General features: G+C 56.2%; 3 protein-coding genes across 5 annotated transcripts; 1 reads left to right on the top strand and 2 right to left on the bottom strand.

The window, feature by feature from the left end:
* The first annotated feature begins 900 nt into the window (after window positions 1-900).
* NDUFA6 (NADH:ubiquinone oxidoreductase subunit A6) lies at window positions 901-5383 on the top strand. Its single transcript, XM_028532809.2, has 3 exons — window positions 901-1078; window positions 4344-4459; window positions 5169-5383. Exons 1-3 carry the CDS (start codon window positions 940-942, stop codon window positions 5298-5300), a joined length of 387 nt encoding a protein of 128 aa, XP_028388610.1. The 5' UTR covers window positions 901-939; the 3' UTR covers window positions 5301-5383.
* Window positions 5384-6458: 1075 nt separating this feature from the next.
* Window positions 6459-10055, bottom strand: SMDT1 (single-pass membrane protein with aspartate rich tail 1). The gene is made up of 3 exons (XM_028532830.2): window positions 9607-10055; window positions 7972-8112; window positions 6459-6665 (listed from the first exon to the last, which is right to left on the bottom strand). The coding sequence occupies exons 1-2, from the start codon at window positions 9790-9792 to the stop codon at window positions 7975-7977; spliced, it is 324 nt and encodes a 107-aa protein (XP_028388631.1). The 5' UTR covers window positions 9793-10055; the 3' UTR covers window positions 6459-6665; window positions 7972-7974.
* A 292-nt stretch (window positions 10056-10347) lies between these two features.
* PHETA2 (PH domain containing endocytic trafficking adaptor 2) lies at window positions 10348-14945 on the bottom strand. 3 transcript variants are annotated; one of them, XM_036019698.1, is made up of 3 exons: window positions 14763-14945; window positions 13309-13391; window positions 10348-12767 (listed from the first exon to the last, which is right to left on the bottom strand). In XM_036019698.1, the coding sequence occupies exon 3, from the start codon at window positions 12760-12762 to the stop codon at window positions 11974-11976; it is 789 nt and encodes a 262-aa protein (XP_035875591.1). In that variant the 5' UTR covers window positions 12763-12767; window positions 13309-13391; window positions 14763-14945; the 3' UTR covers window positions 10348-11973. The 3 variants fall into 3 exon arrangements, with proteins under 3 accessions (XP_035875591.1, XP_035875590.1, XP_035875592.1); XM_036019697.1 differs by lacking the exon at window positions 13309-13391 and having other exon boundaries at window positions 14763-14944; XM_036019699.1 differs by lacking the exons at window positions 13309-13391; window positions 14763-14945 and adding an exon at window positions 14187-14755.
* Window positions 14946-15166: the final 221 nt, after the last annotated feature.

Here is a 15166-nt window from a genome sequence, read left to right as displayed (position 1 = left end):
AATAAATAAATAAAGTCTTAAGAAAAAGAGAGAACACTTTGTTTTAAGAAGCTGCTAACCTGTCCTCCAAAGTGGCTGTGTGATCCTGCATCTCTCGAGCAATGAATGAGCGTTCCTGCTACTTTGCATCCTCATCAGCATTTGGCATCACCTTTGTTCATTTTTAATTGAACTATCTTTTTATTATTGAGTTGTAAGAACCTTTTATGTATTCTAGCTACAAGTCCCTTACGAAATACAAGATTTACATTTTTTCCTCCAGCTTGTGGGTGGTTCTGGAGGCTCCTTTTTTGTTTTAATGAAAAGGAATATTAAATACTAAATTCACGATAGAGGTTACACGTAGAGGAGGCAGGAGCCTGGACCGGGGTAGAGTTACACAGGTAGATACTGGACAGATGCTGTGAGAGGCACAGCCCAGACTCGCGAGCCACTACCTAGGAGACCTCAACCCTACGCGGTCAAGCCGCATAGGGACCACGTGGGCGCCACGGCCGTCCGGGCGCCATTACCTGTCTCAGCTGTCACCTGGGAGCCCGCGGCCCGCGCTCGGGAGCTGAGCGGGGAAGTTTGAACCATCCAGCGCTCCCCTGAGAGCGCCGCAGGATGCAGGGAGCTAGCAGCTCCTCCGCCTGCACGGCCTCGGCCAGCCTGGGGCCCGAGCGCCCCCTGGCGGCGCCGTGCGGCGGCAGTTGGGACGTCCCGCCTTACCTGCGTGCGTTTCTGCTGACAAGCGCGAGCAGCCTCCAGCCGATTTCCTCCCTCCCCAGAGAGCGAGGCCTCCTGGCCAATCAGAGGGCCCTAGAGCCGTCCTCCCGCCCACCCACGGCATCTAGGGGGCGTGACTTTCAAGTTTAGCCAATGAGAAAAGAGTTTCGTCCTCCGGCCGCAACAGCGGGTTGTAAGCGGGAGGGGCTGGGAAGTGGTTTCTGTAGCAAGATGGCGGCGAGCGGCCTCCGCCGGGCCGCCGGTGCGGCCAGCACCTCGGTGAAGCCCATTTTCAGTCGGGACATGAACGAGGCCAAGCGGAGGGTGCGCGAGCTGTACCGCGCCTGGTATCGGGAGGTGCCGACCACTGGTGAGAGGCATCGGCGTGCGCGGGACTCCGCAGGCAGCCGCTCAAGGTCGCAGCCGCCCTGGCCTCCGCTCTCATTCGGGCCGAGCTGAGGTCACCAACTTGGGCAGAGGCGATCCCGCGTGTTTCAGGGGAGGAGGGTCACCCGATTCTTGGTGGGCCCGCCCTGGCAGCGGCGCCGGGCTCAGACCAGCCGTGTCCAGCATCCGTTCGGCGCTTCTAGGCGCCCTCGGCGCTTCGGCTCCCGTGTTCTGCTGTGATTCTTAACGAAACCCTTGGAGGGAGAGCAGGGTCTATCGGTGACATACTAATTTTATAGGGGAGGGACCCGAGGCACCGAAAGGCGAAGTGACATGCCCAAGGACCAAAGCCAGCCCGTGGTGGGTCTGGAACCCACAGTCCACTCGAGCCTTACTAAGTATACTTACAGACGCCCCTAGATGACCTGTATAACCAAAGTGGGTGCAGGGCTTGGGCGATCATCTGGTACCCACAGCTCACAAAAAAAGACACTGAACCAGAGAAGGGAGGTGACTGTCCCAAGGTCAGCGATGCCTTTTGCAGTCCCTCCAGTGAGGTGTTTCCCCCTCCCTCCTTCAGTCTCCCAGGTCTTGCTCCGTCTGTTCTTTCTACCTGCCCTAGCAATCCTCGGAGCTCCTCCTCTCCACCCCCTGCTGGCCTGCCCTCTACGGCCTCAGAACCCCTGCAATCCCTTAGATGTCGGAAAACCAATCTGTTCACCTGATGCATGGAAATATAAGCTGCGGGGTGCAGAGACTTGGTTTTCTTATCACGGCATCGCCCTCAGTGCTTCCCACCCAGTGCACCTGCTGAAAGGAAGGTTGGGAGAAATCCCATCTAACCTGTCAAGGGCAGCCAGTGAGAGTGCCGGGGACTGGATACTTTATCCAGTCGATTTAGTGTGTTTCAATGCAGACCATCACGCTGGTCCGAGAGGGAAGGTGTTTTTAGGCTAGCTGGCGCACCCTAGCCCCCCGTAGAGCACCAGGTGCCTGCCTGTGTTTAAAGAGCAGAATGTGGTGGTTACTGGACTTGCCTCCAGGCCTTGCCCCTTAGTAGCTGTGTGGCCTTGGGCAAGTTATTTTATCTCGCTGTGCCTCAGTTTCCTCCTCTGTAAAATGAAGCTAATAACAGTACTCTCTTCAGAGAGTCACCGTTAAATAGGTTAATATCTAGAGGGCTCAGGATAGGGCCTGGCACTTAGGTACGCTTTAAACGTTGGCTACTACCGTTGTTTTTATTGTTATTGTTATCACCATTGATATTTGATATCACCCCAGCACAAGACTCCTTGCAGGAGTTCTTTGATGGATTGGAGCTGGGACTGCACTGCAGGGTCCCTGACCACGAGCTGACTTTTTGAGATATTGTTGACCACCAGAACTCACACAGGACGCTAGGGAGGGAGACACGTGAGTGAACTACTGGTCCAAGGACTGCAAATGCAGGTGCCTCCAGAGGACAGGAGGGTCATGGGTGCGGGCAGTGACTGTAGCAAATCACTGTTTGGAGTGTGTGTTTCAATTCAGAGGTTTCAAAACATGTTTCCCTAGCAGAATACTTCTGAGTGCCCAGAACCCTTTCTGGTTGCAGGGAGGAGCAGCAGGTAGGGAACAGTTGGAACTGATTTGCACTGGGGTTTCTCAATAGCGACACTTGGGCTGGATAATTCTTTGTTTTGGGTGCTGCCCTGGGCGTTGTAGGATGTTCGAGACACCCCTGGCCTCTACCCTCTGGGTGCCCGTTGCATTCTCCCCCAAGACAAGCCAAAATGCCCCCAGACACTGCCAAGTATTGGAATATTGGTGGGGGTTGGTGGGGGGCGTGGGGGGCACAGTCACTATTGGTTTGAGAACCACTGATTTAGACCAAAGAGCAACTCGGAAGGCTGTAGGCTTTCTCACTTGTGGAGGACGAAGCCGTGGAGCTCCTTTCCTGAGACAGGCGTTGCTGCTCGGGGGGATGGGCATCAGGGACCTGGGAGCTCACGCTGGAAGCAAACTTGGCGTCTGTGCATGTGACATTCTCCTGAGGGGGAGATTCACATGCCCAGCCCCCTGGCGTGGGGCTCGAAGGCTGTGAGACGTGGGAGCAGTGGGACCCGCTCCCTGGGTGCACCCGGAGGCACCTAGCTTTTTTCTCCCAAGGCGGACAGGAATCTAGTATAAAAATTCAGGGGCAGGTTGTACTGATAGCAGAGGAAGATTCCTCATATTTCTTTCCTTAATGGAGCACCAACTGTAATTTTTAAAAAAGATCTTGTTTATTTTTTCTTGGGGGGGGAGGGAGGGAGGGAAACATCAATGTGTGAGAGAAACATGGATCAGTTGCCTCCTGCGCATCCCACCTGGGGACCTGGCCCACAACCCAGGCATGTTCCTTGACTGGGAATTGAACCAGCGACCTTCTGTTACGCAGGTTGGCGCTCGATCCAGAGTCACACCATCCAGGGCTAAAACCTTTTTCAAAGGACATCCCTGTGCTTCACCTGAAGTCCCAGGTCATGGAGTTTGTGCCACTATTTTAGGCACTTATTTCATCAGGGGTTGCTGAATATTGTGATTCATGTTTGCATTCATAGGTAGCAGCCCCTCCAATTAGAATTTTAAACTGAGAGAACAGGACCTGCATCATAAACTTCTCTCCCCTCCCCCCAGGAACCCGTCATGGTAGCTGCCGGCTGGACTGGAGCCTCCCTCCCTGCACAAACCCTCAGCAGTCTCCCTCCCCCTGCCTCTGTGGCGCGCAGACCCACACCACATCATTTCCCCCGGATTTCATCCCTTGTCTTTTGCCAGATGTCCCACATCATGATGCTGCTGACCCTCACTGAGGGCTCATTCTGTGCCAGGCACGGTTCTGAGCATCTTGCATTGCGTCCCAGACCCTCACAGCCGCTCTGGGGTTCCGTGTGCTCTTCTTGTCCTCGTCTCACTCGTACATGCACTCGGACACAGGGAAGCGAACACACAGGGGCCGCACAGCTGGGGAGGGCCGGGCCTGGAACTTGGGCCCAGTTGTCCATACGCTTGAACTACGCTGCACCGGTCTCGTCTCCCCACACAAAACGTCTGCTCCCTGAGGGCCAGAGCCACATCTCACGCTTCTTCCTGTCCTCAAGCACCGAGCTTAGGGTCAGGCCAACCCTTGGGGAGTGCAGTGGACGGGCAACCTACCTGTGTTTGATGACTGTCCGCTGACTCACTTAACCATAAAACTTCTCCCCTGTATCGTGTTCTCCCTCTAGTGACCTTATTCCAGCTGGACATCTCTGTGAAGCAGGGGCGGGAAAAAGTCCGAGAAATGTTTATGAAGAATGCCCACGTCACAGACCCCCGAGTGGTGGATCTCCTGGTCATCAAGGTAACTGGCCTTCCCTGAGGGATTCGAAAGACTTGTCCAGAGCTTTTCGGTCTTCCCAGGTGGATGTTTTGTTTCCAAGATTAAAAAGCAGCTGCCGGGTTAGCAACTGTTGCTAGTGTTTCAAAGGAACCTGGAGATTGTCATCTGGTTAAATAGACTGTAAGACTGTTCAAGGGAGAATCCACTGGGGCTTGCATTTTATAACTGAAAAATAAGGTGTAGGCATGAAAGTTTGAATTCTTCTTAACCTCCTTCCTAGAAGTTATGGCTCCACCTGGTTGCCAGCTTACAGCCGGAGGCAGCAGGCTGGCCGGCCGAGCCCTGTGTAAGTGGGGTCGGGTCCTGGCCCCGCCTCTGCCCCTGCCCAGTCACATGGGCACCGGTGGGAAGGAGCTCTGGCGCGTTAGGCTGAAACACGAGTTACGCCAGTCAGGCTGGGCGGCACGGAGCAGGAGCCTATTGACTGACCCGGCAGTCTCCTCTCCGAGGCCAGTCAGCCACAGCTAGCGAGTGCCTGAAAGGCCACAGAGGTCATTTCGGCCAACCCCCCTTATCCAGGTGCAGAAACCGGTCTGGACCGAGTGTGTCCCTCGCCCAGGTCACTCCGGTCAGCACCAGAGCGGAAAGCGGAAGCCCGGCCTTCGGGGCTGCAGGGCTGTGTCCCGTCACTGGCCACCTGACTAAAGGCCACCCCCCCCCACTCCCACAGGGCAAGATGGAGCTGGAGGAGACGATTAACGTGTGGAAGCAGCGGACGCACATCATGCGATTCTTCCACGAGACAGAAGCGCCGAGGCCAAAGGACTTCCTGTCCAAGTTCTACGTCGGCCACGACCCATGAAGTTGTCCAGGGGGAATGTGCGTGTGGGTATTTAAATACACCAGAGTGTGTACGAATGAGCTCAGTGTGTGATGGTCCCTTCATGACAGGGTTCCACTGGCGAGCCAAGGGAAGCTCCGTTTCTGGCCTCACTTTTTGCCTGGACGAGTGGGTCCGGGGCATGCACACCACCTGTTCGCCCCCGTTTCCCGAGGTGCGGGGTTTCCTGTAGATTAAATTGGGTTCTCTTTTTCAGGGCCTCGCTGTTACAGACAGGAAAGGTGAGGCCGTCTGTTCAGAAACTGTCTCACTGGATGTGAGGCTGGGTGACTCTGTATGCAGCTGCGCTTCTGCAGCCCCCAGGACTGGCCCGTCCAGGGGCCTGGCACAGCCTGCCCACAGCCAGCCAGCTCCGGCGGCGGCGGGGCAGGGGCAGGGGAGGGGTGGCGTGGCGTGGAGGAGCCAGGCTGTTTTTCCCCGGGCTTTGAAGAACACGGCTGCTCAGAGCCTAGCCCCTCTACTTGCAACAAGCGTGGGTCCCTAAGACGGAATTAACTTCCTCCTCAATCAGGCTCCCCGCTGGGGACACAGGTGTTCAGCGCGGGCACAGAGAACAGAGACATTCCAACTGGCTTTTGCAGAGGGGTGTGGCTTTAAAGGGGCACAACGAACACTGGCCCAGGTTAAAGAACGGATCTGTTTTGTTTGGATGACAGGCGTCTGTTCCTTCCCTGGACTGTCTAAATCCTGGAAAAGTGGTTCAGTATTTACAGTCACCCTCAAGGTTTCCAAATTTTTCAGCACCAACAACCCTTTTATTATCCTTTCAACTAAGGACCCAAGTGTTGAAAGAATCATTTTAGTGTTTTTCAAGTACTTTTAAACTAACAACCAAAACTTCCATGATTGATCGCCATGTGACAATTAGCTAGTGGTACTCAACAACAAAAAAGCTTGAGGGGTTAGCTCACCTGTGCGGCTTCACTGAGGGAAAAGTTTCTGCTGGGTTTTGTAAATAATGAAAATGGGCCCCAGGCCCCCATAACCGCGGGCCTGCAGGGGCCCGGAGACCCTGGGCTGGACACCAACGGCCTGCTGGAGAACGCACGGCAGAGACGGAACCAACAGCCACAGCCTACTCGCGCCGAGACTCCGGCCGCCACGCAGTTACACACCACCGACGTTTATCATGTTTATTATTCATCGTTTGATTGCGCTCCGTGGACAGCACCGCTCAGGGGCCCTCCCGGAGCCTGGGACTCGGGCTGTGGTCACGGACCACGCAGGAGGCTGCCCCGGGCCCTTCTGTAGCAGGCAGGGAGGAGAGGCTGTAAGCATCACCATTTCTTAATTCATGAGGGCTCGCGCTTTCCCGCACTTCCCGGCCTGTAAGGAAGGAAAGCGCAGTGAACCGGGGCGGCACGGCAGCTCCTCGTCCACAGGCTGGAGGAGACGTCCACAGAGTGGCTCCCCTGCACAGGGGACAGGCAGTTCAGAATCAGTTTAATTGTCCACTCACACACCTACTAAGCGTTCGCCACGGACCAGGCACTGGGGGCCCAAAGGTATAAAATCACGTTCCCTGCCAGCAAGGAGCTCACCGTCTAGTAGAGTTGGGGCGGGGGGGGGGGGGGGGGGGAACAACAGTGCATGTGCATGAACACGTAATACTGAGCATCACCAGAGAGGTGCCGGTCAGTCCAAGGAGGGAGCGGTCCTTTTCCAACAGGCGTGTGGGAGACTCTCACAGACAGTGAGGAACTGGTGGGAACGGCGCGGTGGGACACAGCCCCCCAAGTGGGGGGAACGAGGAGCCGATGCTTGGGAGTGAGGGAGAGCACAGGAATTCAAGGAATGGAACACTGGCGGTAGGCATGCGGCTAGGAATACGGAGATGAGGCTCGAGTAACAGGTGTGACCGGAACATGCCAGGCCTTGAATGCCAGACGAAAGAATCAGGGGTGTCCTCATCCCTGATGGTGACGCCACCGCACAGCACATACCAGAGCACCGGAAGTCAACACAGGAAAGCTGAACGGGACGGGCGCTGGGGGGAAGGGTTTGTGGGCAGTGGCGACCAGGCTGTGGTGCCCAGGCCCAGGCCGTGCTGGTGCAGAGCTCGGTAACCATGGCTGTCCGTGGTGAGAACTGCCGTTTCCAAATTCAGTGTGGAGCACTGCATTGAGCTGTTTGCGGTGGGTGTGTAAGGCATATCAAATTGCCCAAAAAAGCCCTGGCTGGGTGGCTCATGGGGTCTGGAGTGTCGTCCCATACACCAAACGGTTACAAGTTCCATCCCTGACTGGGGCACATATGAGAGGCAACAGATCATGTTTCTCTCTCTCTTTAAAATCCATAAACATCAGGTGAGGATTAAAAGACAAATTTTTAACTGTCGAGAAAATGTGGGGGTGGACAGAATAAGGGTATCTAAAGGGCAAATGAAAAGGCTGGCTGGGGTCCAGCCTAGTTGGAGGAGACCCCAGGGAATCTGTAAGTTGATTCGACAGTTCCCCTCATCCAACACAGAGAAGGCAAAATAAAAGCATTAGCCACCAAGTGCGTCAACTCACTGAAGCTTTGACCTCCCGCGCTGAGCGCCCAGACGCTGCCTGCCACCGGGCCGCACCGCATCGGGTCAGCCTCTCCGCCCTCCCTGCTCCCAGTTCGCTGGGGGGACAGCGGGTCTTACCTGTTAGTCGTCGTCGTCATCATCCTCTGGGACAAAAATGTCGTGCTCCTCCAGCAGAGCGGCAAAGTTCTTGCTAATGAGCGTCCCGACATAGAGAAAGGGGATCACGATGGAGAACACTCGGAGGAGGCCGAAGGACATCTGCAGAGGGTCGGAGCGGAGGCCGTGAGCCCCAGGGCCCACGGTGGCAGGACGGCAGGAGGCCTGGCCCTCTCAGGGTCATTCCCTCTAAGAACCCCAGACCCTCCAGAAGCAACCTGATTTTAAAGCCCTTGAAAGATTCAGACCAAAAAAAATTAGAAGAGATAAAGTGATGTTATGGCATCAGAATGGATGCCGGAAGGAAAAGATGAAGGCACTCCAGGCATCTAAAACTGGGGGCACAACCTGCTAATTACTTGCAGGTACCTATAAACAAATGGGTGAAAAAGTACGGAGAGGGCTGGACCACAGAAATAAAGTTCAGCTCTACTTGAAGACACTCGAGACATGAAAATGGATTACAGAAAGATGTACAGGGAAGGGATATTCTACCGAGTTCTGGAAATAACAGGTTTCCTGGGGACTGAGAAATGTGACTTCACCACATTAAATTTTAGAAACAGGTGTGTTTTGAAAAGTGAGCATGTCTTTACATTGAAAAATTAACTTTTTTAAGTGGTCTGGGGTGTTGCATAAAATCTCAACATTTCCTTTTGTATTTTCCTATGGAGTTTCAAAAAAATTTTTTTTACCAGCTATGCCTTTTCGTAATGCATCTCTTCCCAAACACCTTCCTGCTTCTTGCTATGAAACAGCCCGAATTCACTCGTTTGTGTGAACTAGCAGAGGCCAGCCGTCTGGCTTTTCAGAGTTTTTGTTTTCTAACTCCCACGCAGTCCTGGGGTCAAAAAAGCAAACGGGACTGTTACATTTTACTTAGAAAGCCTCAGGTTACTGAGGGCAAGTGAAAGCATTAGTGGTGGAAAGAACAGGACCTAATTGGGCTATAATAGCAAGTAACCTGGGTCCTTGGACCAAACTCAGCTGCTAGCTTGGGACACTGGCCATTCTGACCGCCCCCCCCCCCCCCCCCCCCCCGCCAAACACACACTCTTCTCCATTCGTAAAAACAATGATCGTAACCATCCCGTGCACTCCTTACAGGACTGCAAATCACATGATTTAAGTACTAGGTCAAAACTCATTTTAAAAAAAGACAGAGAAGACCCGTCCCAGGTACACTTCATTTACAAAGTCCTTCTGCAATTCGTTATTGGAGCCCGTCAACTCGGAGGCAGGCAGAGCAGAGAGGACACACGTCTTATCTATACTGGACGCATAATGCCCAGTCTTCTGGCTCCGGAGATGGACTCTGACACCGCGCTCCTCGCGGTAAGATAGTGCAAAGTGCCATCTTTCTCAGTTCTTGCCCCCCACCTTCGGTCTCTAAACGCTCAACACCTGGACCAACACCCACCGCTCCCCACCTGTCAAAACTAGCGCATTAGAGCAAAATCTTATCCTTGATCCGTCTTCCGGCCTAAGGCCGTCGTTTGATTGGCCCTTGCTCCTATCAAGTCAAAGCCGACCCGAACGTATTCCCCACTCTGATTGGCCTCGGCACCTTTGCCCCGCCTCCAGGCAGACACTCACTTTCACGGGCTTGGGCAAAATGGCGCCGCTGCGAGTAACGATGACTGACCTCGACGGTACCAGGCTCCGACCTGAGCCGCCCAGTCCGGCGGAGATGCCGCCATCTTTCTTCAAGGCCGGTCCGCTCCGGAGAGCCACGGATCGGGCGGGTGCGAGTACCAGCCAGCGAACTGCTCCGGACGCCATCCCTGGCCCCCAAGTCCGTGCGCCTGGCCCCGGCACCGCCCTCGGAAAGAACGCTGCGTGAAGCCTCGCGAGGCTTTCGGGAGCAGGCGAGAGGCCCAGCCTCACGCTCGGTGCAGCCCGCCTAGTTCCCCGTAGCGGTGGGAGGGAGGCGGTTGTCGCAGCCCCGCCCGACGTCGTGACGTCACGAGGACGGCGGCGAAGCCCCAGTTCCCTCGTTCCAGGCCTAGTAGGCGGGCCGGTGAACTAGTACCGACTTGGGGAAGGCTTCAGATTTCGATCATTGCTCCCCATCCAGGACAGCCAGAGCTTGGCCGAGCAGCCTTCATGTGATTGTTGAAATAAACTTGAGCCCTGGCTGGCGTAGCTCAGTGGGTTGAGCGCGGGCTGCGAACCAAAGTGTCGCAGGTTCGATTCCCAGCCAGGGTACATGCCCGGGTTGCAGGCCATGACCCCCCAGCAACCGCACATTGATGTTTCTCTCTCTCACTCTCCCTCTCTTCCCTCTAAAAATAAATAAGATCTTTAAAAAAAAGAAAGAAACTTAAGTAACCGAAATGAGTAATAAAAAGCTTAGTGTTTTAATCGTACAAAAAAATACTGTCACAATAAGAAAGATAAAATCCCGGAATGTCTGTATAAAACACAGGGCAGTGGGCTGGGGAGCTCCAGTACAGGGCTGGGAAAGCGGCCCCTCTTCTTTGGAAACATGCCGAGAACCGGTCCTGGCCCCGCATTTCAGCCTCCTGGCCTCAAGAGGCTCTGAGCCTCAGGCTCCAGCCCTAGTTGGGCTTTCGTCAGGCTGCCCGGGGCCGCAGCACGGGAGAGAGGAACAGAGTGTGCGCACTGGGGTGAGGGTATCCTCTGCCCAGGCGGTGCATCTTCTGTCCAGCTGTTGTCACCACATCCACAGGGCATCAGGCTAGTCTGGCCTCTCTGGCTCTATGGGGCCAGCCACTTTGCCTTCCAGAACAAATGAAAAAGAAAACACCTGGCCTGCTGGGGAGAGTAGCAATGAGAGGGTCTAGGCAGGAAAACGCTGGACGACAGGCAGGACTGTGGACGAGTGCCCAGGTGGTTCTAGAAGCAGGAAGGCCTCGCTGGGAGCCCAGGCAGGGGAGAAGAAGTCATCACAGGGCACCAGGAATCCTGTGCCAATGCTCCTAGAATGCCCAGGACTGAGAACCAACACAAAACGGACTCCCTGGGGGAACACACTGCCTGCCCATCGCTTTTTCGGCTTCCCACTTGGCAGCTCCAGTGGCTGGCTGCTGCGGACAGAGCACAGTAAGGGTTTCTTCTGACATAAAGCTGCCAGTCCCTCCGGGGTCAAGGTCTAGCACCATCTGCTGACTGGATAGTCAGGGAGAGGGGGAGAGAGGAGGGGGCCAACACTTTCTGAGCAGAATAAACCCCTCTATATTGGCTGATAGCCTTCTCCCACCAAAGGGCCATTCCAGACTATAGAGTGGGGGTCACATGTCCAATCTGCCCACCATCAGGAAGAGTGGAACCCCAGAGACCCCCGTGATATAATAAATCCACTTTCTCTTACACTGTCAGTTTGAAACCAACCCTGTAGCTAACTTCTGGTTTTTAAATGTACACAAGACTCCTCATGTTGGAAATTGTGGCTGAGTTTGGCATGTCGATGGAAGGCAAGGTGGCCTGTAGGCACGTAATATTCTCTACCTTCTCCATTTCATTAATATTCCCGAAGAGAGGGGTGGTCCAGCCCAGTGTCAGGAGACTTGGCCCTCGTTCTGTGACTGCTGAGCAAGCCACCTTTGCACTCTGGGCCTCGGGAAAATAGAGTTTACAAGTAATGATTCCTCGGTCCACTCCAGGCACGAGGGTGGATCTGGAACCTAGGGAACCGGAACTTTGGCCCTGGCCAGTTCGGTAGAGCATCATCCCCATATGCCAAGGTTGCGTGTTTGATCCCTGGTCAGGACACATGCAAGAATCAATCATGAAATGCATAAATAAATGAACAACAAATCAAGGTTTCTCTCTCTCTCTCTCTCTTCCCCCTTCCTTTCTCTCTCTCTAAAATAAAAATTAAAAAAAAAAAAGAATATAAAAAAATCAACTTTGGAAATGAGTAAACATCAGACTCCTGAAAAAGAATTGGCCCTCGTGTCCTGACCAGCAGGACAAGGGCAGAACCCAAAGGGTCCAGGTTCAGGGCCTATCCGGTTCCTCACATTTTGGCTGGCTCTCCCGGGCCCTCTGCAGCCAGCCCCGCCTCAGCTCCAGGATCTCCTGGCCGTACCAGTTGTGCAGGGTAGAGAAGCAAGAGGTCTCAGGGGATACAGGACTCTGGCCCCTGCTTAGAAGGAGGCTGGTAGGGCCCTGTAACTCACATTCCGCCAAGCCCCGCCCTGCTGTCGTGCCGCAGGCCACTTCCGCCAAGCCCATGGGGCTGCAATCCCTGGAGAGGGAGTGGCCTTTCTCCAGACCCCGAGACAAGTGGTCAACAGCCTGGGGCCTACAGTGGCTGGTAATGGCCTTCCAGGATGAGTGGCGGTGCAAGGCCAGGCTCTGGCGGGCATCCCGCAACTGGTTCTCCAGCTCACGCACCACAAGGCGCATGTAGCCGAAGCTCGCGCGGGACAGCGCCTTCACCCAGGCTTCCTGGGCCGCGGGGCCATCAGCTGCAAGCAAGTGCGGACGCACACCGGGGGCGTCGAAGCGGATGGTGAAGGCGAACTCCTCTGGCACCGGAGCCTCCGCCAGCTCCACGGTGCAGCCCTCCAGCACCACCAGTCCCAGAGGGGCCCGGCCCTCTCGACTCTCGAACGAGAACAGCAGATTGCCCTTGAGGACAAACCAGCACCTTCGGCCAGTGCCGCTGGGGGTGGACGGGGTCCCTGGGCCCCCCCAAGTGCGCAGGAAGCCCATGTGGTCTGCGGGAGAGTTGCTCAGTGCGTAGTGGGCCACGCTTCTCTTGTTCAGCTTCATGGCTCCCATAAGAACTGTGAGGCAAGAGAGGTGGCCACAGGTCAGAAAGGGAGGCAGCCGCTGTGTCCCTGTGGGGAAGAGCGCGCTGGCTCTGGAGGAGACTTGGGCCCCAGCTCTGTGTGCCTGGAGGCTCGCAGTGGCTTCCCCTGTGAAAGGAGCCGGCTTCCTCTCCAAGGGCTGCTGGGAGGGTCATGAGAAACACCCGACGTCAGAGGACTCAGAGAAAAGGCTAATGTGATTGCGTCAGACCAGGAGTGATGGCAGGGTTTTGACACAGCTTTTTAAACTTCCAAAGAAACGGGCCCCGCTGAGAGAAAATGGACCCCAAGCCCATAAAAACCACTGTGCTTAAAGCATCCCCTAATCTGGGGGCCCCTTCATGCCAACCCTGAGGTCAAACGTCCAGGGCTCGACCCTCCTGACTCAGGGAAAACTGAGGCCCAGAGAGTGAGAGTGAACGGCACAAGGTCACATGGTCCGTAGAAGCAGAGCTTGGTCTCTGGGTTCCATTCCCTCACACCTTCTGGGGGCAGGTCTTGCAAATGGCCCCCTTACCAGCAGAACTTGCTGGGCTAGGTTGGGGCCTCTCTTATCTGGCCACAAGGTGCAACCACTGGACCACGTGATTTCCAGTGTGCCTGCAAAATAATTCTCACACCCAGGCATGCTATCCAAAATGATGAAAACTCTTAACTCTGGGGCCCAGTGAAACCACCACCTCCTCTAGGAAGCCTTCCCAGGCCTCTCATAATCCCACACCAAACCACCTGCCCAGGCCAGGCTCCTAGGGGCCATTTAATGGGCTGGGTCCTGTTGTCTTGACTTTCACTACTCAGACCTCAGCGCCTTGCCCTCTGAGGCTAGGTCAGAGTCAAGTGCCTTTATAACTTCCTGCGTTTCCCTTCTGGCACTTGTCACTCAGTTTATTTGTGGGCTTTTATTCAAATCCCCTAATCTGAGAGACCTGCCCTGATCACATTACCTAAACGGCTCCTGACCCCCACGGGGGGTCTGGCCAGACATGACCCAGCCACAACCCCCTTGTCCTGATGTCCTTCATTCCACGAAGACCTCCCCAGAACGTCTGGACGGGGACTAGGCTGGGCTGCCGCCGCAGTCTCAGTACCCGCCCCCTGCAGGGCTGGGAGGCCCTCGGGAGGTGTTTGTTGAAGTAACTGGGAGTACGCGAGCGGACAGAACAAAGGCTCTCCCGCCTGGAGCCTACGTTTGGACGGGGAGACACGCTGTAAACAAACGGACAAAAATAAATAATGAAGAGTGAATTACAAATTAATCGAATACTAAATAAAGTAGGGACGGGTCCGGGCAGGGGCCGGGAGAGAAGTTAGCAGAGCCCTGGGGTGGGGGAGGGGCCGGTCTGGAAGGGAATCCGCGGCGTTGATCACAGAAGTTTGCTGGAGGAGTGGCCGCACCTCGGTCCTGGGCCCAGCACCCGGGGCGGAGAGGGGGTCGGGAGACCACGGGTCTGTCCCCCCTCCCCTGCCGCGTGCCTGGGGGTGCGTGTTTCCCCCTAAAATCCTCCCAAGGTTGCAAAGCCAGGACCGCACACTGGGCGGGAGGCTGGTGCACCGTGTTTTTCCGGATTCTTTTGTTGGAGAAGAGGCAGGCTGGGGCGTGGGACCGACCGGGCGGTGGCGCCCGTGGTGGGCACTGAAACAGGGGTCCTTTTACTGGGTCCTCCCCCGCTCACGCCTCAGAGCCAGAGCGCCGTCGCTCTCTCCGCTCCCCGGCCCGCCACGTCCCCGCGGGCCACGCCTTCCCGGGGGCCGCCTCCTCCCGGAGCCCGTCTGGCCCTCTCTCTCCTCCGCGCGCCCGGCGCGCCGAAGCCCGGGAGAGTGGCCCGCAGAGCTTGGCTCCCGCAGCCCCCCGGGGTGACCCCGTCTCCGGACCCTGCGCTTCCACGGGCCAGCGAACTTGGCTGTGGGAGCCGGGAGACCCCTCCTGGGCAGCTCGAGTTGCAGCCTCCACCCGCCCCGTCCAGGACTCACCAGGCCTGGATCCCCGAAGATGCCCCTCGATCTTCGTGGGAGGGAAACTGAGGCCTGAGAGGCCAGGACCTGCCTGAGCCACAGAGCAGGTCCGTGGCGGGCGGCCTCGAACCCAGAGCCTCACTGCAGGCCGGCCGCCGTCCTCAGAGTTATCTATCCCCCAACTTCCACCCCCAGCCTCCCCCCCCGCCCTCCGCCCTCCCCCCCCCTCCGCGCGAGGGCTCGGCGTCCGTCTCTTCTTACTCCAGTCCCGCTCTCCATGCCCCGCCCCGCCTACTTCACCGCAGCGCGGAGCCTGGGAGGCCTCGCCCCCGGCGCCTCCTCTGGGCCGGCTCCTACTCAGCCTGCAAGGCCCGGCCGAGCTTCCAGGCCACTCATCGGGGCCCCTGGTGTCGCCAGGTCCT

This window comes from Phyllostomus discolor, chromosome 2 (genome assembly GCF_004126475.2).
Source record: "Phyllostomus discolor isolate MPI-MPIP mPhyDis1 chromosome 2, mPhyDis1.pri.v3, whole genome shotgun sequence".
In the NCBI taxonomy this organism is placed as follows: Eukaryota; Metazoa; Chordata; class Mammalia; order Chiroptera; family Phyllostomidae; genus Phyllostomus; species Phyllostomus discolor.
The sequence above is the reverse complement of the archived record's forward strand: the minus strand, read 5'-3'. Positions and strand labels throughout refer to the sequence as shown.

Excerpts from the sequence above, each read along its gene's own strand:
- NDUFA6 (XM_028532809.2), top strand. The coding sequence starts at position 940 with ATGGCGGCGAGCGGCCTCCGCCGGGCCGCCGGTGCGGCCAGCACCTCG. Across the intron at positions 1,079-4,343 it reads TCGGGAGGTGCCGACCACTG|TGACCTTATTCCAGCTGGAC; the intron begins GTGAGAGGCATC and ends TTCTCCCTCTAG. Across the intron at positions 4,460-5,168 it reads TGGATCTCCTGGTCATCAAG|GGCAAGATGGAGCTGGAGGA; the intron begins GTAACTGGCCTT and ends CCACTCCCACAG.
- SMDT1 (XM_028532830.2), bottom strand. The coding sequence starts at position 9,792 with ATGGCGTCCGGAGCAGTTCGCTGGCTGGTACTCGCACCCGCCCGATCC. Across the intron at positions 8,113-9,606 it reads TTTTGCCCAAGCCCGTGAAA|ATGTCCTTCGGCCTCCTCCG; the intron begins GTGAGTGTCTGC and ends GACCCTCTGCAG.
- PHETA2 (XM_036019698.1), bottom strand. The coding sequence starts at position 12,762 with ATGGGAGCCATGAAGCTGAACAAGAGAAGCGTGGCCCACTACGCACTG.